The sequence below is a fragment of the Taudactylus pleione genome, unplaced genomic scaffold (genome assembly GCF_031769625.1).
Source record: "Taudactylus pleione unplaced genomic scaffold, aTauple2 ptg000641l, whole genome shotgun sequence".
Lineage (NCBI taxonomy): Eukaryota > Metazoa > Chordata > Amphibia > Anura > Myobatrachidae > Taudactylus > Taudactylus pleione.
The window spans coordinates 833104-860665 of record NW_028285043.1 but is presented as its reverse complement, the minus strand read 5'-3'; the positions used below and the strand labels follow the sequence as shown (position 1 = coordinate 860665).

At 44.1% G+C, this 27562-nt stretch overlaps 1 protein-coding gene and 1 long non-coding RNA gene across 2 annotated transcripts in view; both read right to left on the bottom strand.

Moving 5' to 3' along the window:
* Window positions 1–7795: 7795 nt before the first annotated feature.
* Window positions 7796–12999, bottom strand: LOC148479055 (serine/threonine-protein kinase PLK2-like; the record flags this gene model as incomplete). The annotated part of the gene is made up of 6 exons (XM_088455010.1): window positions 7796–8430; window positions 8870–8980; window positions 10102–10231; window positions 10317–10476; window positions 11470–11550; window positions 12906–12999. Coding segments are annotated over 6 exons (771 nt in total), but the record flags the coding sequence as incomplete, so codon positions are not given.
* Window positions 13000–13038: 39 nt separating this feature from the next.
* The window catches only part of LOC148479053 (uncharacterized), a 150542-nt gene continuing 136018 nt past the window's right edge, over window positions 13039–27562 (bottom strand). Inside the window, exons 4-5 of the long non-coding RNA XR_015872006.1 lie at window positions 13897–14035; window positions 13039–13177 (exon numbers count right to left, since the gene is read on the bottom strand). This is a non-coding gene — a long non-coding RNA (uncharacterized LOC148479053). The remainder of the gene's footprint in view (window positions 13178–13896; window positions 14036–27562) is intronic.

The window sequence follows — 27562 nt, the reverse complement described above, 5'->3', positions numbered from 1 at the left end:
CCAGGGGGGGGATATTGCTACTGGGAGCACTACCAGGGGGGGATATTACTACTGGCGGCACTACCAGGGGGGGATTACTACTGGGGGCAATACCAGGGGGGGATTACTACTGGGGACAGTACCAGAGGGGGGATTACTACCAGTAGCTGCTGCATTTCCCACCCTAGGCTTATACTCGAGTCAATAAGTTTTCCCAGTTTTTTGTGGTAAAATTAGGTACCTCGGCTTATATTCGGGTCGACTTATACTCGAGTATATACGGTATTTACATGTGAGACACATACACAGTAGTCATACACACAACTATATACATGTGAGACACATACACAGTAGTCATATACACACAACTATGTACATGTGAGACACATACACAGTAGTCATATACACACAACTATGTACATGTGAGACACATACACAGTAGTCATACACATCAATGGGTAAATTTACGAAAGTGAGTGTTTTTAGAAGTGAGTTTTAAAAGTGATGTTGCCCATAGCAACCAATCAGATTCTACTTAACATTTACAGTAACTAACACCTTCTAGAAGATAATAGCTAGAATCTGATTGGTTGCTATGGGCAACATTACTTTTAAAACTCACTACTAAAAACTCTCACTTTAGTAAATTTACCCCCAAGTGTCTTTTCTTCTGTGACAATGCTGGCCGATAAACAAAACATACACATTGGTGCAGAACCAGAACCTGCCGCATGTACCAACATATGTGCTTTTTTTTGCAGAAAACAAAACAAGAATAAATTCCTAAGCTGGCTGCGCTCAAAATTTCAAAGAACATCTAAATAGTAAGTAACTATGTCTTAGACTCCATCAATTGATTACAATTCACCAGACTATTATATGCACATGTACAATAATAATAAATGATTTACAGTGGTGAAGACATATTGAGGGAAATGTAATAGGGCCTGATTTTGCAGTTGTGCTACTTTATGACACTTCATTACCCTTGGGGTATAGCGGGTGCTAGTGCTGGACCCAGGAACAACTACACAACAGCTTGTTGGTATATGCCCTCTCTGAAAAGCAGGGGCAAAACAGAGGGTCGAGCATGGCACGTGCCCTGGGCTCCATCGGACTGGCCGCAGTCCAGGACAGTGATTTTAAGTCAGTGTAGTGTGGATCAGACAGAGTACACAGTAACAAACATGCCGGCACTGGGTACTACACTCGTACTGTCTGGCGGCGGTGTGTTTGTTTTGGCAGCCAATGAGAGTCACACAGACTCTCATTGGCTGCTGCACCCACTACTGGAGCTCAGTCATGTGCTCCACCTTCCGGCTCCCACAGTGAGTGATGGGAGAGATGTCAAGACGTCTCTCCCATAGTGCTGAGTGGGAGGACGGAGGAGCGGGGATTCAGGTAAGCGTTGTTTTTTTTTGTGTGCGTGTCTTTATTATATAATGGACACTGTATAGGGGAGACTACTGGGAGCACTATATAGGGGGGACCACTACTGGGGGCACTGCATAGGGGGGCTACTACTGGGGCACTGTATAGGGGGCACTACTGGGAGCACTGCATAGGGGGACTACTACTGGGGGCACTGTAAAGGGGGGAACTACTGGGGGCACAGCATAGGAGGCCCACTACTGGCAGCACTGCATAGGAGGCCCACTACTGGCAGCACTGCATAGAAGGCCCACTACTGGCGGCACTGCATGAATGGACTACTACTAGAGGCACTGCATGTTGGGGGACCACTACTGGGGGCACTGTATAAGAGGCAATACTAGGGGAACTGCATAGGGGGGACCACTACTGGGGCACTGCATAGGGGGGACCACTACTGGGGACACTGCATAGAGGGGACCACTACTGGGGTACTTGTATAGGGGGCAATGCACAGGGGTACTACTACTGAGGGTGCTGCGCTGCATAGGGGGGACCACTACTGGGGGACTGTATAAAAGGCACTACATAGGGGGGACCACTACTGGGGGCACTGTATAAGTGGCACTACAGGGGGTACTGCATAAGGGGCAATGCTACTGGGGACATTGCATTGCATAAGGGGCACTACTACAGTGGGTATTGTAAGGGGCATTACTACTGAGGCATTAAGGTGCACATGGAATGGAAAGGAATGTTCCTAGTGTGTCAGGAAACGGTGGGGAGTCACGTTGACACGCCCCCATTTTTCAGTGGCCACACCCCTTGTGGCATGTGGCTTTTCTCACGCACAAACTTAACTTGCCCTGGGCTCCAAATACCCTATTTACGCCACTGCTGCAAAATACTCATTTTGACCAAGGATGGGAATCCATGTATCACACACCATCATGGCTATTGGCATCACTGGTTTGCTTTCAGCAGGGAGCCCTGGTGATGTAATCACTGCACTGTTTACATTAACAGCCCACCAATAACCAAAAGGAGCATCATGTGGTGTGCTCCCTGTCACTGCAGAGGAGCTGGCATTTTGGTGTCACCCCTCTACAAAAGTGAAAATGTTAAATGATGATAATAAACTCCGTAATCATTCTTATTAAAGTTGAGTCTAAATTAGGGATGGCCATCGACCATTGATAGTTAACTACCATCAATGGTTAACTTCCGATGGTCGATGGTTTTGTCAATGATGGCAGAGATCCAGTGGTTCCCTGTCATCTATAGCTGACTAGGACCTGATGAGTTCTTTCTATCTCAGATGGCTGGAATTTAGCCTCCCAGTGGTCTGCTAAGGCCCACCCCCAATTCTGATTGGCTTGCGACACGCCATGCCTTCCGGTGGCATTGCAAACTATCAACAGTAACATTGATGGAGCAAAACCATCTGTGGGGAAATCACAGATGAAATGCTCGATGATAACCACTAACGGCCAGCCCACTGATGGGCATCCCTTGTCTGAATTCCAATGCCCAGCAACCCAGGAGGAAACCTCACCATTCACAGGATGGGATGTACTAAACTGAAAAATTCTGTAGGTTTTGGGCATTTTACTGCATTTCTCATATATTGTATGTATTACGGTGCTTCGACTCAATGGGTTGTTACCCTAATAGAAGGCTATGGGCCTCTTTTTGGGATGCCCCCTGAGAGGCATGCACGTCATAAACCCAGAAATCCCTCTATCACAAAGAACAGCACTTACCGATTTTCTAGGTACATACCGGCTAGTTGCCATCGCATCGCTGGATTGGATGTAGTTAGCCCAGCAACCATTTGATGCCGGGATTCCGATGTCCATCAAGAGCAAAGTCTGTCTGTGGGCGTTATGGCATGTGTTTACATAATGAGCCATGACTGACTTTTGTTAACATGTCCACAGACAGCGCAGCCTCAATGGCCAAGCGCTACTTTGTTCTCTTCTCTATTTACAACAAAATGGCCACCAGAGCAGAGGGGACTTCATGTATGTGTGCACACCAGCCTCAGAGCTCTTGGCGCATGGACACTGTGGTGGTGCCAGTGACGTAAGAAGCCAAGAAACATGACGGCGGGGGCAGCAATGGCTCTTATCAGGAGATCAGGAAGCGCATCGCGGCACCCAGCGGAGCCGCATTGTCCGAATTCCGTGATGGCACTAAAGTCATTCGGCGCAATATCCGGGATGCCCACCTGCATTGTCTCCATGCTTACCCCCTCCACCCTCTTACTCCAGCTGCTGCTCGTATGATGCAGAGGTAGCAGGATGACATTATGTATGGCTGGGGTCAGAGCAAGGCACAGGGATCAGTGCAGGACTTAATCTCTGGACTCTGATACTAAGCTGACACAGCTCCTCTCCCCCTGCTGCCAGGATAGCTGCTAGTGCTGCCGGTCATAGGAGGAGACAGACTGCGGCATTAGCCTAGTACAGCAGGTTACACTGAGGCACTCTACTGCCCTGGGTGCAGGGAAATGAGGGAACCCTATAACAGTGCCACCTATTGCAGCAGCCATTGCTGACAGTCACTGGCTTAGTCTAAGGAAGGGAAGTTAGTGGATGTAGGAAGGAAGGGGAAGTGGATACTAGACACTGGCCGTCAGCTCTTAACTTTAAGGCCCGATTCAGACCCGATCGCAAGGCTACGTTCGAACGCTGCTGGTCGATTGTCACCGTCTGCGCATGCTTATGCATCGCTGTGCGCGTGCGTGAGCCTCTCATAGCGATCGGGAAGCGATCGCTCAGAACACATAGATGGCCTGCTAGGTTGAGTGACAGAATGTGCCATTTGTGGGTGGTAACAGGGGAAGGACCTGGAAAAATGCGGAGTGGGTGTGCGAACGCAGGTATTTCTGAGCGTCAAAACAGCGTTCTTTGGGCATGCATAATTAAAGTGAAGTGTCATTGTACACATCACCTGGCTGTTTTTTTTACTGCAGCACTCGCAGCGCTTGCGGAAGGGTAGGCACTGCCACAAGCACTGCGTATGCCTCCGATGGTTCTCGATGTTACAGATGGTTTAATACACTTCCTGGAGATGACGTGCTGAGAAGGGAAAGGGGGCGGCATTAGACTGGCTTGTGATCGCACAGCCGCCGCATGCTATGACATAGAGGGTGCCCTTAAGCCATCCCATGCGATCGTGGGATTTGCATACCCGGCCCCTGACGGCTGCGTGCGAACGCAGCTTAGCGACCGGGTCTGAATCAGGCCCTTAGAGCTGACAGCGAGTCTCTAGTATCCACTACCCCTTCTTTTCTACATCCACTAATCCCCTCATCCTTTATTCACTGCCCCCCCTGTCTTCCATTTTTCTTTATCCATTGCTCCTCCCATCCTTCCTTCCACTGCACCCCCTGTCACACATATATTGGCCTCCCCTTCCTTCCTGTGTTCACTGGTCCCAACCTTCTTCCTGCGTTCACTGGTCCCCCTTCCTCCCTACGGTCAGTGGTTCCCCCCTTCCTCCCCCCATTCACTAGTCCCCACCTTCCTCCCTGGGTTCACTGGTCCCCCTCTTCCTCCCTGCATTCACTGGTTCCCCACTTTCCTCCCCACATTCACTAGTCCCCACCTTCCTTCCTGCATTCACTAGTCCCCACCTTCCTCCCTGCATTCACTGTTTCCCACTTTCCTCCCTGCATTCACTGGTTCCCCCCTTCCTCCCTGTGTTCACTTGTTCCCCTTCTTCCTCCCTGCATTCACTGGTTCCCCCCTTTCCTCCCTGCGTTCACTAGTCTCCCCCCTTCCTTCCTGCATTCACTAGTCCCCACCTTCCTCCCTGCATTCACTGGTTCCCACTTTCCTCCCTGAGTTCACTGTTTCCCCACTTTCCTCCCCAATTCACTAGTCCCCACCTTCCTCCCTGTGTTCACTGATTCCCCCCTTCCTCCCCGCATTCACTAGTCCCCACCTTCCTCCCTGTGTTCATTGGTTCCCCCCTTCCTCCCTGTGTTCACTGGTTCCCTCCTTCCTCCCTGTGTTCACTGGTTCCTCCTTTTCTTCCCTGTGTTCACTGGTTCCCCCTTTTCTTCCCTGTGTTCACTGGTTCCCCCTTTTCTTCCCTGTGTTCACTGGTTCCCCCCTTCCTCTCTTTTTGTGTTCACTGGTTCCCCCCTTCCTCTCTTTTTGCATTCACTGGATCCCCCCCTTCCTCTCTTTTTGCGTTCACTGGATCCCCCCCTTCCATTCTTCCTGCATTCGCTGGATCCCCCTTCCATTCTTCCTGCATTCGCTGGATCCCCACCTCTTTCTTCCTGCATTCACTGGTCCACCCCCCTCTTCCTTCCTGTCGTCACTGGTCCACCCCCCTCTTCCTTCCTGTCGTCACTGGTTACCTTATTTCTTCCTCCACCCACTATTCAGGTGGAGGGGAGTGGGATTAATTTTCAAAATGTATGGATATTGGAATTGTCTGTTATGCAAACTGGTTCTTGGAGCTCATTGCAGGAAAAGTTGACCGAACCAGCAACATATTATTATGCACCTTTTGGTGCCTGCATCCTGCACCATTTTTATTCTCAGCTACTACCACAGGGATTTTCTAGTGTTAATTTGGCAGAATCAGTGAATCATTCTTATTTCTGATGTTTGGGCCCCATGTGTCTGCATATAGATGACGTGAGGATACCTAGCTGTCTCCTAAAATGGGGGGGAGGGGGAAGGGGCATTCAAACAGCAGGCAGACTACCCAGGGCCATAACTAGGGGTGTGCGAGCAGTGCACCAGCGCAGAGCTCTGTGGGCGGCACCGCTGCTCACCCATGGTTCCTGCAATTGCCTAGCAGGGCGCCCCTCATGTCATGTGGAGGGGGCGTTGCCTGCACCGGGCACCAGTAAATGTAGTTACAGTGCTGAAATTACCTGCCATCTATGATCTTACATTGACAAAAAACAGTTCCTATATACAGTTATCATTTGAGCAATAGTTGAATCGTTATTAATGGAAGATATGTTCTACTCTACAATGCCATAACATGCCTATAATCTCTATAGGAGACATAATTAAGAACAATCATTTCCTCTTCTGAAAGTGGCATTACATGGGTAACTCACACTTGTCTTTTTCTACAGGCTACATTTATCTATCAGCCGTTACTGCATGATGACAAGTGCACAGTGATTGGTAACATCTTGAACCGAGTGAAAACATCTTGAACCGAGTGAAAACATCTTGAACCGAGTGAAAACATCTTGAACCGAGTGAAAACATCTTGAACAGTGTGATAACATCTTGAACCGAGTGAAAACATCTTGAACTGAGTGAAAACATCTTGAACAGTGTGATAACATCTTGAACCGAGTGAAAACATCTTGAACAGTGTGATAATATCTTGAACCGTGTGATAACAAACATCTTGAACAGTGTGATAACATCTTGAACCGAGTGAAAACATCTTGAAATTGAGTGAAAACATCTTGAACCGAGTGATAACAAACATCTTGAACAGTGTGATAACATCTTGAACCGAGTGAAAACATCTTGAACCGTGTGATAACATCTTGAACCGAGTGAAAACATCTTGAACCGCGTGAAAACATCTTGAACAGTGTGATAACATCTTGAACCGAGTGAAAACATCTTGAACCGTGTGATAACATCTTGAACCGAGTGAAAACATCTTGAACCGCGTGAAAACATCTTGAACAGTGTGATAACATCTTGAACCGAGTGATAACATCTTGAACCGAGTGAAAACATGTAAGATCAATTTGAAAAAAATTGCTTTATTGTTGGCTTTGTAACGGGAGAACATGGCACAGCTAGGGTCTGTTACATAAGTAGCTATGGATAAGGAGCATAAAGTAGAATGTTTTTTAACATGTGGGAAAGTATATTTGTACACTTGGCTTACGTAGCACTTCTTGGTATTTATTGCGAATAATCGACAATGATCCGCCCATTGATTTCTATTCAAACTCTGTTTAAAGACGGAGGGTGTGGGGTTCTTCCGGGGGGGTGGACGAGAGACTTGGTTTTCTTGTTTATTCTTATTTATTTCATTGTTTTGATGTGTATTTCTTTTATTTAAGTTACAAACCTATATGGCATCACCCCTTCCTGTTTAAAATCATAGAAAAGGATATTTATTAAATTATGTCATGTAATCAAGAGCAGCGCTAAGCACCATGGGCTCCATTTAGGGGGTCGAGCAAATCCTTGTGATCACTGATTTTTGTGGGGTGGAGGTATGGGGTCTTCGGCCATTCCCGGAAACAGGATGTGTCCGCCCCGTTTTCCGGGAGTGGCCAGCCCGGGAACTGCATGGACGTACGCAGTCTTCGGGGCTCGCATGCTGACCAGGCAGAGTAAGCTGAGGCTTACAGAATATGAACGAACAGGTACATTTGCACACAATGAGAAACTATGCATTGACAAATGTTTTGCACTTTCAATAATGACCTTTATTGATTACAAAATATCTCTTTGGTATAAAGTAGAAGATGATCCAGTATGAAATCTGAATTGCTACAATGTACTCCAGAACTCTTGTTTTTCTCATTTGATGCAAATTTAGACCTCCATATTACCAGACTGCGCTGCATCTTTTCTCAGTACTACCAGATTGATATTTCTGTACCCTGACAGCTACTGTATCTGGCACAGAACCTGACCTGGCTTACTGCCTCGCTCCCGGCTAACCAAGTATACAACTTTAATGAAATGCTTTATCATGACTTCCCCACCAGACAACAATCTTTACAGGTGCTACATTCACATACATGTGCCCACAATTCATAACACGCCTTGTTCCTTTTCAGTGGTTACCGTATTATTGTAAGTTGTAACTACAGTGTACACTTGGCAGTCCCATAAAACCTGTCAGAAATGTGTCTTTGTGGATTGGCTAATCCCATTTCAGGCTTTGCAGCATTTTCAGGGCATATTCCAGTCTCTGAATTATGAGTGGAGGACAACTGGTTTGCAGTGCTGACAGGGGCACTGTACAGCTCTGTCTGTCTTGGTCAATGAAACTCAGTAGATAACACTGCTGTCCTCTGCTTAAGATGATCTTTGTTGTGCAGTCATGGTAAAAATTCACCTACCAATGAAGATAAATTATATAGCACATTAATATTAGGGGTCATATGCAAATAATAACTGAATGCCCTGTGTACTGCCGCTACATTCCAGTGATGCTATTACTTGTGAATCTGATATGGTTCCCAGAAAGCCACATGCAATATGTTTTTTAAAAAATGGCATAAAATCAATCTATGTAGACTACTTTGTAAAACTAGATTGATTTTCCCATATCTAAATATTCTATCAAAATCATCAGAGATGATGTATATAGTGGGCAGACTAGATGGGCCAAGTGGTTCTTATCTGCCGTCAAACTCTGTTTCTATAGTATGTGAATTGCATAAAGAACTTGTTTCCGCTAAGGAAAATAATGACCTATATTTCATACCTATACTCTAGTGGCATCCAGGCAACAGTGTAAATATTCATGAACTGCATTGACTAGACCTACTTACCTGTAATGTCCTGTTACTGAACAACATGAGCAGAGCCTGGTCTGTCTTCAGGAAGTGCAGGAGGCACAAAGTCCTGACGTTGGGGCTTGGTGCTGCACGGAGATCTCCACCCTGTAAGTAGAGTTTCCAGTTTAATATGTATTATGGAAGGGACTGTAGACATGACATGTAGCCATTCATTTATCGGAATCAGTCTGTTTAGCCGCTGGTTCAAATCTCGACACAGGAGATCCCGACGCCATCTGGTGAGTACTCCTCTCCCCCCCTTAGAGGCGCCTAACCCTAAAACTCCTGAGGGTGCCTAACCCTAAGTCCCCCCCGGGGGAATGCCTAAACCTAACCCCCCCTTCCCGCACCCTAACCTAACTCTCACCGGGGGAATGCCTAACCCTAACCTTCCCCCCCAAAACCTAACCCCACCCCCGCAGCTAACGCTAAAGACGCCCCGGACTCACCTCATTCGGGTTGTCATCCTTCGGCGTTCCGCCGTCGGGATTCAGATAGGCGTCGGTATTTTGATGCCTGTGAAGTCCCCCGTCGGGCTTGTCGTGTCGGGATATAGACCGGCGGCATTTAGTCCGCCGGTCTATAAACGGCATCCCCATTTATCGTGTTATGTAAAGGGTGACAGCATTGATATAGTGAATAGCTTAATATTTACTCTAATTAAGTATCTAGCCTCTGCTGGTTCCAAATGGACATGCAGAATAGAATTATACTTCAGAGTAGAAAATAGAGGTAAGTTGTTTAGGTGTGTCGTGCCATCAGTTTAACAAACCTATTGTATTGGATCTTCTCACATAATCACTGACATATACTTGTTAAGGTGCATACACACGGGACGATTTGCTCCATGAACAATACCATCCCGTGTGTCCACGGCAGGGGTGTGATCAGTGTCGATAATGAACGATTATCGTTCAGTCCTGGGATACCTTTCTCATCCCCGAACATGTTCAACTTGACATTTTCGTCAGGTTGGAGAGGTTCGGGCGATGAACAATAACTACCAACTACAAGTGGGAGCGCACATTGGTAGTTATCGTTCATCGTTTTGGGGCAGAAGCTGAACGATTTTTTGACAACTGAACGATAACGACATCGTTATCATTCAATCGTCAAAAAAATTGCTGCGTGTGTACGCACCTTTACTCATACTTCTCATACAATGTGGAATAAAATAAAAATGTTACACAAACAACATGCTTCTCCTATGGCTGCTAAGTCCTCACCTCCAAGATATTTTCCTGCATGTACTCAGAGAAGAACCTCAATATCTTCATCTTTACATCCAACTTGCAGGGCGGACTCCATTCAGGGAATGTAATGTGCTCGTATAAGCTAGTAGAATAACAAACTTTTCTGAAAGAAAGAAGAGAGTGAAAGGATACATCTTAGCCACGCTAAAACCAAGTCATTAAAAATGGCAGTATATTGTTATACTTACTGCAAATGGGGGGAGAGAATAGTGTGTGTTCCGTCACTCAGAAGCACTCCGGTACAGTTGTCTGACAGCTGGTAACCAAAGCCATATTTATTACAGTAATCCACCCACTTGGTCACCCACAGGATGGGGCAAGTTACCTGGTCTCTGGGATCCAATTCACCTGCTTGATGGAAAATGAGAAATCAAAACTAGCAGAAGAAGATAAATATATTGATTATTTACTATTATTTTACGGGTCAGAGGATGAGACCACCACCTCAGCTCAAGCACCAAATCTTTGTTGGAATATGTCCTATTATAGCCCTTTACAAAATCCCATTTGCATAGTGCAAGGGATGAATTTCTTTTCTATGAAATCTCATTGCCTGATGCCCAAAGATGTGTTGGCGTTTGATCTTATGAGCAGGCATTGTGACAGAAAAAGCCACACATGGCTCCATTGCGCATATATTGGCCACTGAAAATGTTCAAAAGACTTTTCGCTAATGTGATAAAACAGCGCCCTGGTCCAAAGTGATAGTGTTACATTACAATACACACAAGCAAATGGCCTAATAGGCCTTCCAACCAGATGGGTGATGTAAGTTCAGCATTGTTTTGCACTAGAAGTGATGCCGGACTTCACTTACTATGTGTAAATGGCAAAGGCCCATCAGGAGAGAAGTAGTCTGTAGCTGGCATCAGCACTGGTGCATTGTGAGCGATATCTCTTCCTCAAGGCTGTGACACAACGCTGAACTTATATCCTCTATCTGGTACAAAGGCCTATTTGGCCATTTAGAACTTTATTTGTACTACTACTGCTCTATGTTTGAGCTTTTATCACGTTTTTAGTATTGAATATGCAGAATATGTCTGTAAAATGTTTTATTAGTAATTGATCAGTTTTTAGGATATTCTCTTTTGAGCAAATTATTCTGGGATAAAACTTACTCAGATTTATCTCTGAAAATATTTGCTTTATTTGTTAGATTTTAGAATTAGCTATTTATTACGTACAGTATCACACTATATTATTATTGTCTTCTCTTTTATGTTTGGAAACGCCTCTTTATTATTGAGAGAAATTATGCCACAAGAGAAGTATATGTACTCTTTCCTCACTCCCCTGTTTTAGCGCTAAGGGCTTTCATACTATTTCCATTGCTTTCACCTGGTATGATGTTGCAGAGACAGTTCTCTAATATAAGTGTGACACCTTCCACCACTCTCTCCGTGACGGTCTCTGTCTGCACTGCAAGAAAAGAATAGCACATAGAGCAAAGCCTGAGCTTCTGACAGAGCAAAGTGTTAAAACATAGCATGCTACAAAGTTATCAAAGTGGGAACTGTAACTGAATGTGGACATGGTGGAAGTAATCAGTTTTCCAATTGATCTTTAATAAAAAAATCTTAATTGTTCATGATCAATTCTTATTCCTAGTGTTGATTGTACCAAAACTTATTGCAGGTGTTATTGAAGGTGCAGGCAGCATATCTCAAAGCCATCACGTGATACTGTATCTTAGTCTGCTCAGGAGCTATTTATTTGGTACACACCTAAGTCATATCAGAATGACGAATGCATATAATGGAAAATGAGGATTGTATCCATGTACTAATAATAATTGATTATAAATAATCTGTCATTGTCAGGTAGCAGCCAATGGCCTCCAGCACTTGCCACAGAGCTTCTCTCTGGACATTAGCATAGCACCATGAAGGAGTTGCCAAGAGGATAGTCATAATAAGAATGGGGACTGTCCAAGGTAGATGCCCTGCAATCTCTGTGGATTGGCCAGACACATCTACAGAGATGGCACCTAATGGATTAAGAAGGGTACTGCTGAGAGGATGACTTATTCACACTGATAACATAGGAGACTATAGCAAAGGACAAGCCAAGGAAGGTAAGAAAACTGATATTCCTCTTAGCTTTCGCCTGCCCAACCTACATCATTATATCTATTTCACTTCTCACCAAAACCACCCTATGCACACAATGAGATGTGAGGTAGCGTTATCAAGAACATTCTATAAAATGATAGGTAGAAGCAAGGTGGCGAAAGCAATGCAGTGACAAACAGCTGTAATCTTAGATTATCAAAAATATAGTAGGGAAAGGTTTAAAACATGACACTTAGAAATACATGAGGAGAATAATTGATGGTATCCAGGATTGGATATCTAGGTACTTGATACATACCATTTCAGCTTTACAATCAGCTTAGTAGGAAACATTCTTGATTTCAGTGTTGTCAGAAAAATGCAATATATGATGTAATGTGTATTTACACCATAAACGGTATGTTGTGTATTGTGTTCTAATGTCTGGATTATATATGTGGGTGCATTACATTTCTGACTGGCCTATTTTTATACCTGTTGTTCATACATTTTATGTAAATAAAGTAATTTTCTATTAAAAATGAACAAACATATGCACATTTCTCTCTGTAACCAAACCTGATACCTTACACATTGCTCACAGTAACTTGCACAGTAGGAGATGAGATATAACTGTGAGTCTGTATAATGAAGTATATATAGCCAGCATGGTGTCATACAAGGCACTATTAGCATTATCCCACTTGTAAAACTGGCGCTCACTCTGGGAGGCCGACCTGCTCCTGTGGCTCATTCTTCCTTTCATGAGAATGTACAAAGATTCATGACCAGGTCTTGTTGTAACATCTCCTTTTTTTCTCCCTGACAAAAGACAGACAAGAGGTCTCTCCAAATGTGGAAAACTATGCCTGTAACACATGGCGTCTCCAGCTACCCTCTTCTTCATACCTCACACATCTTATCTGTACTGAGAGACATCAGACTCTGCGTTGGGACAATCATGGAGCTATTATGTCCCCCTGCTTCTGGAAACTCTGAGAAAGCATACAGATACATAGAGATTAATGAGGGCAAACACAAAGGATGGTTTTATCCAAATGTGATATTATGGCGTTGTATAATGTTATTATCATATATTTAGCAATGTTGTTAATTAGCAGGGAATGCATTAGTTTGATTATATTTGCTCCCTTCTTACTATAATATATTTAATGACCTGCACATATTACTGTATCCATTGTTATCATTTGATAATGAGACCTGAACTATACAATAAAAGTCTAATACATTTTAATAACTTTTCAGTAGTGCATAAATGTTAAGAGCTGAATAACTATACAATATATGTATTTTTTAAGTCAACCTTATAACGGATCTGAATTTTTTACTATATAATTGTGCTTAGGACAAACACATACATAGGCTAAGAACTACAGTAGTTTATTTATCTGATTGGTTAATTACCAGACAACTGCAGGTTGTTGTACTATTTCCCCCACCTCTTGGAGTGCTGCCCCCTCCATCAAAAAAGAGCAAGTTTGTTATATAATGCTCCAAGTGAATTAAGAGGAAATATTAGAAATGATCATTATTATTCATTATACAGAGAGGGCAAAGGTACTATTAATATAAACACTGTATGCTATAAAAAGAATGCCAGTTGCACTAACATTTCTAGCATAGCACAAGCATTTGTACAAGATGAAGTTAGTATGCTTAGCTATCTATAGCTGGAAGCTGACAAGTTATATACCTGTGCATAAGGATCTGTATAATACTCCTCTATATAAAACTTTAGCTGCCTTTCTGAAGAATCTGGTGAGGTGGATGGAAAGCGACAGGGTGGGAGCTGTGTGGCAGGTGGTAGATGAGAGCTTCTCGGGTGTGATTTCCTGAATACAAGAAAAGACTCAGTGATGATAAAAGACTCATTTTATGCTTGTCCTATGGCTTTCTATTAGGTTACATACAACTTAGTAAATACATCCCATTGCACGGGTGCAGCATTTACATGTAGCTGCTTATGACAGCCCTCCAAATATGTACTGTAAGGGGTATATTTACTAAAGTACGGATTTATACAAGAGGAGATGCTGCACATAGCAACCAATTAAATTCTATTTATCATTTATCTAGCACCTTCTAGAAGATAATAGCTAGAATCTGATTGGTTGCTATGGGCAACACCTAAACTTGTATAAATCCCCACTTAGGATAGTGAGTATACCCCTATCTCAGTACACCAGTGAGGCCGTTCTATACCTGGGTGAAGAAATCATGGGCCAGGATTTCCTCTATACATGGCCTATTGGTGGGGCAGCTCACAAGTAAAGAGATGATTAGTCTTCTGCCATTAGATGATATGTAAGACAGTACAGGAAAGAATCCTTCTCGGATGAAGTAATACATCTCTTTCTGTGACTGGGCTCTTAAAGGGGAATATTCACACAGCATTGTGTACCTGAATGTGACAGAGTAGAGCTGTAACTTCCCATAGCTTAGTATTGTGTAAGTACAACAGCACATACCCCCTCGCAGAGTCTGCACTCTATACAGAAACAACATAAGCCACCTGTGTACCAAATCCCATATTGGGTTGGTGTCAGATCTGTGTTTTGTAACCAGCAGTGTCAGTAAAAGCAGCAAATATCTATTGATCATCCCTATCACTACAGTCTATGGCATATGCTATTTGCTGGACCTCTAATGTTTCCAAAGCTTCTATAGCTTACTAAGGCTATATGTTGTGTTTTCCCCTAACAGATAAAACTGCTGAAGGTCCAGGACCACTGAAATGAATTATAAATGCTGCAGCCTATCAAACACAAGCTGTAAAAGAAAAAGCTGTTAAAAATGACTAAAGTACGGTGTGAAGTAACAATGTGTCCCCTAGCTGATCCAAAACACACAAACACATGACAATGCTGCTAAAGAGGTTTGTAAGCAGCACAAGTACACAACTTCTAACACACAAGTGTGAGGCCACCACGAGAATGAAATATGATGCTACTACTGTATGTCCATAAATATAGCTATAAGTGGGAATGCCGAATGCTTTATTTCATATATCACAAAGGTCCTGATTCAGAGCTACACGCAATGCTGAAGGTCACATACCTGAGCAACTTTTGATGCTGCGCGTGTGCGAATATCCCTGATATCTCCTATGGCACTTGTGTTACACACACTGGGCCTGATTCAGAGATGGACGCTAATGCGATTTTCATGCAGATCGAGTGATTGTTTACCATCGCGCATGCGTATAAGCCGCACTGTGAGTGACAGGCTGTCAGCATTTGGGGTTGGTGACGGGGGGTGGTCTGAGAAACACAGCCATCTGTACGTGTAAACACTATTACATGGGCGTGCATAAATTATCCACTGCGAGTGTATACGCAGCTCTACATGTCTGAAGAGCTCCCAAGGCAGCGGCTGGTCAGACCTGCCGCAAGGCCAAGATGGCTACTCGATGTGCGTTGATGTTACCGATATTTACACAGGTTTGCGTCGTTGCACGCAGGTAAGAAGGCAGCAGTGGGCGTCTATGCTCAGGAGATCTTTGCAGACATTAACATATTTTTGCAGCTGCAATCGTACAAGAACGCTGTTGCAATCACATTAGTGTCCATCTCTGAATCGGGACTAGCGAGGGTGGTTCTGGCGGAGCATGAGCTCCAGGTGCAAAAATGGACAGAGGGTGCCATCCGGGGTTCCGGATGTCATGGGTGCTACTCAGTATGACGGCCGCCTTGTTAGTTTTATCTCGGTTTGTTTGCTCTATATGCTAAATAAGTTACGGATCTGAGATCCGTTTCTACATTTCATGCTCTCTCAAGCTGCCCAGATTGCCTCCCATCCGGCCCTCCCTTCTCTGTGATTATCATCTGTCACCTCCCCTTTCCTGTCAGATTAATTACATTCACTTCTCACCTCTTTAATTCCCTCCCTTCTCTACCATGTGATTGGCTCTTTGCCCCTGTCCACTCCTTTCTTATTGGCTTCTGTCACCAACCCTCTCTTTTTCTTATTGGCTTCTGTCACCTCCCCTCTCAGATCGGCACTTTCCTCTCTCTTCTTTGATCCCCTCCATCCTCTCCTCATTCATTCATTGTGCTTCAATGGACTTAAAAGTGACGCATCTGAGGTAAAGTCCTAAACTTCAATTATAAGGTATTAGATTAAACAAAGGCACTGCTTTGCTATTTAAAGTAATTAGATGTTCCCAGGCATGACCACAAAGTGTTATTTGAAAGGTCTTTTAAAAAATATTAGGAGACCTGATATAATAATAATGGTGGCAGGCAGAACATGAATAGTAGTACACACATTAATATAGGTGCAATGTATATTTGCTAAGTAGTAGCATAGCTGAGAAGGGAGCTTCCCATAGGTGTTCCCACATCAGTGATAGCTGCTTGGGGCAGTAATAAGCTTTGCACCCTGTGACATTTCACTCTTGCACATATATTTTATCAATTTAAGTTAAATGATCAGAATATATAATACAATCTCCTCTATTGACTAATAACAATGATTCAAAGGAGATAAAAGTCAGAGCCTAGGTTCTATACATAAATAAAGCAGTGCCAAAGGAGCTACTCCTTAATGTCCGACAGTGCCTCACCAAAGCATTCCATTCCCCCAATGGTACCTCACTGCAAAGTGTCAAACTGCCACTGTTTGCTCTTTTTCTCTTCACTTCAGTATTCCCCTACAGGCTGGCCATGCCCAGCTGGCACATTTCAGCACAGGGAAGGGGGAGGCGGTATGACATGCACTTTCTCTGGGCGCCATGGATCCATGCTACTCCTCTGCTCTGAATCAGGCCCAGTGTTCACACAAAGGCGCTGTTGCTAATAGCTATGGAGATGCATGGTATCAGAAATGTTTTGGGGCACCATCTTATGGACGTGTTATGAGAGTGTTGTGGGTGTGTTGTGAAAGTGGTTGCTCACATAGGCGTTCAAATAGACGGCCATACACAGACGGAGAACCTGCCATACCACATGTGCAAGTTTCCATGGTGAAAGATGCACCATAGTAAGTGCTTAATAATAAGTGCTGGCTACCTGGCGCTACAAGCAGACAAAGGACATTAGCAAACATTATGTTGTTAGTGCAGGAAGAAGAAACGCATTGGTTGACATTTGTGAAGTATAGTGATTTTATCCAAAGGAGCACAGTAGAATTCATTAACTAATTAAAGAATTTACAGAATCTGACAGTAGGTGTCTCAGTCCTTGCACCTTCATACTCATGTACACCAGGAAAGGGCTTTGTGGTGGTATTTGCATAAAGTTGCAGATAGGTGGCCGCCAATAGACAGTTTCGGCTGTGTACACCCCTGTATCGGGATGTAGTCTGGAAGCCGACTGTCTAAATACCGACCGCTGGCTTCCAGACTCTCTAATCCTGGCATGGTACTAATGACAGGCGTCGAAAACTCGATGCCTGTCATTAACCATACGCCGGAAGACCGACGCCCGGCATACCGAATAAAGGCGCGGACAGCCGTGGGGGAGGGGGGTTAGGTTAAGGCCTCCCGGGGGGATTAAGGGTTAGGCAGCAGGGAAGAGGGGTTAGGTTTAAGCACTTGGGGGGGAGGTTAGGGTTAGGCACCCCTAAGGCAGGGTTAGGGGGTAGAATTAGGTTAGCGATACTTACCTTAGGGACGATTGGGATCTTCACCCTTGCCAGGCTGCCAGTGATTGGATTTGAACCGCTGGCCATGTGGCCCACGGTAATACTTACTACACCCCCTGTATCAGCCCCAAAGTGCAGAAGTGGATGTTTGCAACTCATTAAACCATTCTATTTTATTTGTTTACTCTTCATGCTTTAAGGAGTGCTGATCCTGTTTCCCATCAAAGGCTAAGGCTACTTTCTGTACAATAAATAGCATTTTGGTACTGCAAAACAAACTTTAGACACAAAGGTGTTATGATTTGATTGTTATGCTTTTAACACATTCTTAGGGGTAAATTTAGAGTGAGAGTTTTTAGAAGTGGAGATGTTGCCCATAGCAACCAATCAGATTCTACATATTATCTTCTAGAAGGTGCTAGCTAGTGCCGACGACCTGACTGTTGGAATTATAACTACATCTCGCCCTGGGACATTAAAGCCAGAGGCTACCACCCTTTTTCACACTTGTTAAAATAACAAGTCTAATTGAATTCCCCCTTATATCTGATGTTATGAGATGTATCAAACGTTCTAAGAGAGAAAAGTGGTGAAGTTGCCAATAGCAATCAATCAGATCTATATATCATTTTATCTATTATATTCTATGAAATCTGGTTGGTTGCTATGGGTAACTTCTCACCTGTCCTGATTAGAAAGTTTGATGCATCTCCCTTTATGTCCCAAAAGAGGTCTGGCCTCGTTCTTGCCCTTGGGTGCATATTTACAGCAATTAATCCTCTGAATCTCAGATATGTACATTGGGAATGAAGATTCTTGACCCTGCAAGGTCACATTCATATGACTTAATCAACAAACAGTATTTATTACAAAAACTGAATTGCTCGTCCCTGGATGGCTTATGATGGCACATGATAGACTATATGCTGCCGTTTTTCAGTTCTGTATACATAAATAGGATGGCGCTCTCAAGGTTTGTAGAGCTGCCAGAGAATTATAGAATGATATAAATACTTGGATTGTGGGCCTGGTGTGAGCAGAACCTACTATTCTAATGGTATTATCATGCTGACTATGTCATGTAATTTAATGCTATGTTGCTTCCTTGACATTTGTAGTACAGGGAAAGGAAACAGAAATCTCAGTACTTTATCATACATCTCTTACATTATGCATCCAAGAGCCCAGATGTCTGATTTGAAAGAGTGACTATCCTTGGCCAGAACTTCAGGAGATAGGTAGTTTGGGGTGCCACATATGATGCTGGGGTGAAAAACACATCTGTCTGAGGATGCGGAAATCACAAGCATGCTTCAGCAGTTGGATAACATGGACGGTATCCTTACCCTGGGATCTTTTCACACTGCTCCACAGCCAATCCCAGGTCCCCAATTTTACAACCATGTTCTTGGCAATGAAAAAATTACCTACAACGAGATAATGAACTGTAAACCCTGAATACCAGAATTGGGTACCTCAGTTGTGGATAATGCATGCAGTAATATGTCATAATCCCTATACGTGCATGAGATTTATTTATTTTTTAAACAATATATTTTTATTTAAAACATTTTTCAATGCAGCAGCTGAAATCACTGAAACCACTTGCAATACAAGGTTATCTACACATTTTACATCTTCTCCACCTGCAGTGGTTTTACTAAGATACACAGGGCCTGATTCAGACTTGGGAATAGAGGGTCTGATTCAGAGCCGCTCGTAAGCTGCCGCTCGTTCGTTCCGAGCAATGTTCGCACATCTGCGCATACGTATGGGTTTTAGTACGCATGCGCGAACCAGTCAGTGTGGTCAGAAATCGTGTGCTCGCAATATAGCGAAAGCCTGCTAATTTGAGTGACAGGGTGAGGCGTTTGTGGGTGGTAACAGGGGAAGGTGCTTGAAAACGGGGAGAGGAGATCCGAACGCAGGCGTGCCAAACAGTCAAAACAGCCGTTTAATGGGAGTGCATAATTAACAAAGCAGCGTCATCGACCACGTCAGTTGGGTGTCTTTTAGCCAGAACTGCTCGCATGATTGCGGTAGGAAGATGCAACCACAAGAATAGCGAGCAGTTCATTCGCCTTTCGATGTACTCTATTAATCTAATAAATAGCGGAGATGACGTATGATGCGAGCGGCCAGGGGGCGTGTTTTACAAAAAAAGTCCGCATGTTTTGTTCGCTCGTTCAGACCTAGAGGCGTCAACAGACCGCAAAGAGCGAACGGTCAATTTAAATAGCCAGCCCCTTTTTCTGGACGAGCGAGCGCAAATAGCGTCCGGCTCTGAATCAGACCCAGAGAGCGATATCTCTCTCAACTGATCATCTTGGTGAAACCATGCTGCACTGCAGGTGGGGCAGATTTAAAATGTGCAGAGATTTAGATTTGGGATGGAGGTGTCCAAACTGACATCTGAATTGTAGAGTAATAATAAAGCTGTGCAGTATTTGTGGGCTACATGTAAAAGTAGCCAGTATTTACCCCACATGCAAACAAATGTATGTATTTACACCCCTTTCATTGCAATATGGTTTGTTTAGGTTCACAGTTAAGTGCTATGTCTCTCTCTATTCCCAACTCTGAATCAGGCCCACAGTTACTTGTTCTTTCTCTAATCAGGCCTATAAAGGTAATCTGCATACAACAAGAGAGACAGAACCTAATTATGGATTGGAGGAGGAATGGGATGGGTTAAAATGTTCGGTATAATATTCAAACAATGGGCTCCATTTAACTAAAGGTGAGACGGTAGATGTTGAATATTTCAAGCCTAAAGATTCCTTTTCATTATTTCTATGAGTATTAGCAATAATCTTAGAAAAGGGAGGGAGTTTCCAGAATTGTGTCTACGCCACCCTAGTAGCAATAAGGATATGGCCCATGACATAATATGATATGAGTTGAGGGGGATAATGGTGAAGAAGTGCAATAGTAGTGCCCCTATAGTAATGCTCCTGTATTAGTGCCCATATAGTAATGCCCCTGTAGTAGTGCCCATAAAGTAATGCCCCTGTAGTAGTTCCCATATGGTAATGCCCCTGTAGTAGTGCCCATAAAGTAATGCCCCTGTAGTAGTTCCCATATGGTAATGACCCCATAATAATGCCCCTGTCGTAGTGCCCAAATGGTAATACCCCTGTAACAATGCCACCATAGTAATGCCCCTGTAGTGCTGCTTACACAAAACCAAAAAAACAATACTTACCTTAAACCCCGCTCCTGCGTCCGCCGCCGCCCGGTCCACCCGGTTGCTCCTTGGAACTATGGGAGAGATGTCATGACGTCTCTCCCATAGTGCCCGTGGGTAGAGCCGGAAGCTGGAGTTCAGGAGAGAACTCCAGCCTCCGGCTACCGCAGTGCTGCAGGGAAGGATCCAGGTGCCCGCTGGTGATAAAATAGCAGTGGGCATCTGGCTTGGAGCCTCCCTGCGGCGCCAGGCTGGAGGACACTGACGCTGGGTGCAGCGTGCACCTCCAGCCCCCCCCATAGTTGCAGCACTGCCTTAGTTACCTCACTCGCTCCTTCTTCTGTCTGTCTGCTCCAGCACATGCTCAGAGTTCTGACACCAACGGCGGCGGCTCCTCTCATTCAGCGTGCGTACCCGCAATAAAGTTTTTTTTAAGAGCACTGATGTTATGACGTAACGCCGCGCCGGATTCAGTGCTCACATGAAAAACTTTATTGTGGGCACGCCGGACAATGCGGCATAGGTAAGGTGGGATGTGGAGCAAGTCACTTGACTCACTATTATGCGGTGGAGGCGATTGCGCCGGGTGGGGTAAAAGTAGTGGGTGCTGGCAGCTGCAGCACATCGGCAGGAGTAGGCCCTGGGAGGGTCTGTCACTGGCATGTTGTCACAGTCTGCCACCATGGGCCAGGGAGCGTAATAGTGGGCGGGCAGTAGGAGCAGGCTGGACCGCAAAATATGTATATTTGAGCCCTCGATGTCGGGGCAGCATAAAATGTACATTTGGGCCGCGAGTTTCACATGGCTGTTCTAGAAGATATTAGCTAGAATCTGATTGGTTGGTATGGGCAACAACTCCACTTCTAAAAACTGCACTTTAGTAAATATACCCCTATGTTTCACATCCTCTCTGAGACAGCCATTTCTCTCACTCCCACCTCCAAAACTTCTCCCATGCTGCTCCCTACTTATGGAACTTCCTACTCCGCCTGACCAGACTCACATGCAGCCTTAATCTTTCAAAAGCTCTCCTAAAACCTTCTAGTGCGTTTTATAAATGAGACCCCCTGTGTGTGCTGGCAACAGGTGCCCAGCAGAGGTTAATACTCTTTGTTCTGTAAAAGTAAAATGTCAATTAAATTGTACAGCCAAGAGCCCGAATGTTAATGGAGAATGGAAGAATGGGTACTTGTTGTGTCACTTTTCATCATTCCATCATGTAACAAAATGGGAAAAATTCCAAATGCGTGCGAATGTATTTCATTGTCACTGTTTGTGTAGATATGTGAATTTTCTTGTGTATGTGTCCAATATCTGTGTTAAATATGTCACTAAAGCATGGTATTGGTGCTTGCATGTCTGTACATTACGTGTTTGCAAACAGATTGCAAAACAGAAGCTGCTCCTTGAACTTGATTTGCAGACAGAGGAATTGGACATCACTAGAATAGATGCCATGTGTTCCTCTGAGGCTCCTGCCAGGAACGGCCATGCTAAGTAACTGTCTGAGTGTTACATTTGTAACTAGTATAATCTGTGACCTGTCTGGTGTGAGCACAAAGGGGTGGAGGGTCACTGGCAGGGTGACAGGACTGCAGAAAAGGGGTTTATTTCTAGCACATCCCATCACTTTTTCTTATTTAGAGCAACATCATCAACATTGTGTATCATTTATAATGTTTAACACAGCAGTAACCGACATGCCAATATGACCTTACATGAGGAAGATACAGTATGTGTCTAGTCTGGTCATTTCCAAATACATTTTGAGTAAATGAATCTGAACTCCATAAAACAATAGAATGCAAGGGGCTAATTTATTCAAAACATAAATATGTATCCATAAAGGCATGTCTCCATTAACAGATATTAAGCTCAGATGAGTAACATAAAATAACCAAACATAGAATGAAGGCTCTAGATGCTAAGAAAAAAAGCTATATACAAACAGCACGGGCATTGAAAAGCTATTCCATTTTTCCTTCCACTATTGTCAGCATGCCAGGTTCTGTGCGACTTGGCATGCACCAAGCATCTTTTTTGCATCTTTTTCACACTGATGTGCCCTTAGTCACAACATGGTGTGACAAAGCCGCTTCACGAGATTGCACTGATTAATTTGATATGTGACACTTGTATATCTGTTGGTAGGGTTTAGGGGAAAGGTTAGATTACCTACCTGCAGGAGTCAGGATTTTCACCATCAGGATTCCGGTGCCTGGATTCTGACCACCTGCATTGTGTGTGCTGGGATTGCATACCCAATCCTCTTGTGAGAGGGAAGGATCAGGATTTTAAGAGTTTCTGACATATAAAATACTTGTTGTTACCAATAAACCTGCAAACCTATTCAAGGACTCATGGTATGGACTAATCTCCTTTTCACATTCTGCTGGTTCCAATTGTAATGACGCAGGTTCTACACAAATAGGTAATTTCAATAACTTTCCCCTTCAGTTGAATGGTCCCATTGATATGAATTTATATGAACTGGAGAATCTCAATAAACTATATATAAAATTATGCTGTTTGTCTCCCCAAACATTCCTGAACCAGGCCCAGTGCTAGATAGCAATGGCCTCCTGCCTCTAAAGGAGAGGGAAACCGAGAGTGTTGTCCCACCGCTAGAGACAAAGCGTAGGGTCTCCTTGTCATAGCCAACCTATTCTTATCAGTGCAGGGCTGAAGTCTATCAATTGGGAAAGGGTGGTGTTGAAGGGTAGACTGTGCAGGATCCATCAATAAAGATTAACTGAATTTCTGTTGAGGTTGTTTTTTTTTACCAATGCTGTGCAGATTCATTCATATTAATAGCACATTCATTTATATTGCTCATTTATATAAATGGAGCTTGTTCATTTAGGAAACAACTGTATTGAAATGAATGGGCCATATGAATAAATAACCACTGACATGAACATAAAAATACAGCACGATTTTGATTGAACCACTTAATTTGACCCGGTTGTGGTGCCACCTGAAGCCCCCTTGAGTGGGTGGCGGAAGTCCTTTCCTTTATTGATCTTATGGTTTTCTTCTATCACATTCTTGGGTGTTGGAAATTTTGATGATCTGAATGGTTTGCAAACTACTAAAACGGTTTTCTTATCATTCCGGTACTTAAGAGTTTAGGATTTATGGTGTTAGTCGAGAGTGTGCAGGGTAGGTGGGGAGTCAAGCTGAGCATAGGGGGCAGAATGGGGAAGGTTGGGGTGGACAAGGTGATGTGTGTTATTAAATTTGCAATGATTTTATGTTTTTTTATGTGTTTATGACGTATTGTTGTAAGTTTTTTAAATAAAACAAAGCCGATGACATACTTTGATCACACTAAAGTGGACCAAGCAGGATCCAAAAAAACGAGCCCCATTGTAAACGCATGTAGACACAAGTACGAATGCAAATGGGTATGCATTTTATATTTACATGTCATAAATTCATGTCAGGTGCAGCATATACACATCAGTGAATAAACATTCATAAAAAGTAATAAGTGCTTTGTTCAGTTCATACTGTAGTTTATGATGGGGAGGTTTATGAAGGGAGTTGCAGTACGCTAGAATCTGACTAGACAGCATGACAGACTTACATACATGATCTACTCAGCAGAAAACGGTCTTTTCTAATCATGCCAACTATTTTTCTGTCTATTGGTGATAATTTGCTCTTTATGGCAGGAAAATAAGCAGCTACTGCAATTTTTTTAATACAATTGACAATGTAGATATAAAATATGCTTTTTCTTTAATATTAATAAAGACACATATAGGCTGCTTCTGAGTCCTTTCATCTTTTGCCGCAGTCAGGTCTGTGACTTTATGCTAATGCTGCTACAATGCCCTTCCCTGGTGTACATCCGTATGTATAACTGTGCAAGGTATGAGACACCCACTATCAGCAACTTGGCCACGACATGCCTGTGACACTCCCATAATACGCAAAATCTCTGTGCATCCGTTTACTCACACACCACTGTTGCCTCCCAGATGCTGCCCAGGAACACCCAACATATGTCAGCAGGGGCGGATTGGGATGGAAAACCAGCCCGGGAAATTTATGAAAGCAGCCCAAATGGGGGCGGGGTTTGTCAAGGGGGCGGGACTGTCCTCAGTGTGTTTATGAGTATGACATAGTTGCGACCTTCTTTGTGTCATTTGCAACAGTTCTATCTGCGACTTTAAACTAATGCTGCTACAATGCCTGGTGTACATCGGCCCACTTTCAGTGTCTACAGATCATGCTCCGTGCGTCTTTAGGCGCCACCATCAGTCACATCATTGAAACTTTCACAAGCCCTATGCTAGGTGCAGATCATCCGTCTGAGTATGGCCTCCAGTATCAGTGATTCAGTGTCTCTATACGCAACCACTTTCAGCAACACACCCATACTACATTACATCAGAGTCTGATTAGTCATCCCCCTGTGAGAACCCAAAACATTTCTAATCTACTTCTTGCTGTGCGCATCTGAATCTGTACTGCAACTCTGTATGGAACGCATGCGTGGAGAAACTCAGACGCAAGCACGAGAAACATAGTACAAGCAAACACATTGGCCTCAATAGGAGAAAATAAAACACAATGGCCTCCACGGAAAAAACTAAAACACATCGGACCCCACAGGAAAAAAACAAAACAAGCATTAGCACTGGGATACAGGGAGTATATGTCCCTATGGACATTAGGGGAGGCAGAGCAGTAGTGTTTGTTCCCAGGACTGAGGTGTAGAGTAGACCAGGAGGGGGGAAGATATAGCGGACAGTGTATTGTCTCTAGGACGAGGGAGGGGGCTGGTGGTGGTAGGGTGTATAATGTATGTCCCTGATCGGGGAGTTTGTGGTTTGGTGGCCAGGAGGTAGGGTGGGGAGTGTATGTCCCTGGGGACATAAGAGTATCGGGAGGGGGGGGGTTTAGTGTATAGTGTATGTCCCTGGGTTTCGGGGACACTATGTCTAGGAGCTGAGAGGTAAGGTGGGGAGTATGTCATGGGATGGAGGGTGTTTAGTGTACAATGCTTTGCCTCTGCCTGCACACTAGCTTTACTCAAAAGAGGACCAAGGACAGTCTTAATAGAGAAATTGACATTTGTCTACTGTAACAAGAGAATCACAGTGCATACTCTTCCCTTGTTTGCTTCCTGCAGTTTAGAGTGACTGCACTGCTGCAAGTTGTTAACCCCCAGAAGTCTCACAAAATCGTCTCTAGTAACAAGGACCAGAAACTATATACATGGTCTAACTAGCAGGCATCCTGAGGCGGTGAGTACGAAGCGGCTAAATGCTGGGCACAGCTGGCTCGACTCTGCTGCCTTATAGTGTCCACTGCCACTGCCAAGTACCAGAGGGGAGAGGCACTGCTTCCGGAAGCTGCTGACGCCGGCTTGTCAGCAGGTTGAACAGGGGTCCCTGGTGCTGGATGCTATGTGCAGGATGAGACGCTGCCACTATGAAGGCAAAGGAGCAGCAGCGCTAACGCTATGCTGCTGCTCCCGGCTAACGGCACCCGGATGTGCCGGCTAGTCAGGAGCCGATGAGAACTTCCGGTTTGCATTCCACAGTGTGGAACGCAAATCCCGGAACTGTGGTAACCTGTCAGGCAGATACATAAATGAGCCCGGACTGTTGCGTCCTCTGTACAAACACCTACGGCACACATGTGCAGTGCAACTCAGACACATGTGCATACAAAAAACACTGTGTTCAACATCGCAGCTACATACAGCTCAGAACAGACCCATATTTTCAGTCTTAAAAGAATACATAACTCTCTATACACAGCCAGTCTCTAATTAGCATGTAGATATGAGCAAAACATTTGAGTGAATTTACATTTCTACACCTAGGGCCTATTCATCATCCCTTCATTTCTACACCTAGGGCCTATTCATCATCCCTTCATTTCTACACCTAGGGCCTATTTATCATCCCTTCATTTCTACACCTAGGGCCTATTCATCATCCCTTCATTTCTACACCTAGGGCCTATTCATCATCCCTTCATTTCTACAAAGGTAGGGGAAAATTAACATTTCCACCTTATTGTGTAGAAATTAAGTTATAGGCTCCTTCATCATTACTGTAACCCAGGAGATAACACTGATATCCAGGGTCGGACTGGGGCATGAAGGGCCCACCAGGGGATTGCAATAGTAGGGGCCCACTGAAGGGGTGTAACCATCTGCCAAAGTGGGTGTACCCAGTGTATAGAAATGCGTGGCATTAATATGTATGTTCCGGCGTCGGGCTGAAGATAGGCATCTTTATTTCAATGCCTATCTTAAGTCCCCTGTCAGGCTTCAGCTGTCGGTATTGAGACCGGCGGCATTGCGGCCGCCGATCTCATAATTACCTCCCGACCCAGGTATGGGCTCCTTTCGGAATACCTGTCCCTGCCTGTGTTTTTTTTTATACATTCAGGCATTAAATAATTTCTTATTACCGCAACTATCAATGATAATAAATTTCAATTATCAGGTCTAAAACCCAATACAGGTTGAGTCTCCCATATCCAAATATGCCAAAATACAGAATATTCCAAAATACGGAAGTTTTTTAGCATGACTGAGATAGTAAATCCTTTGCTTTCTGAT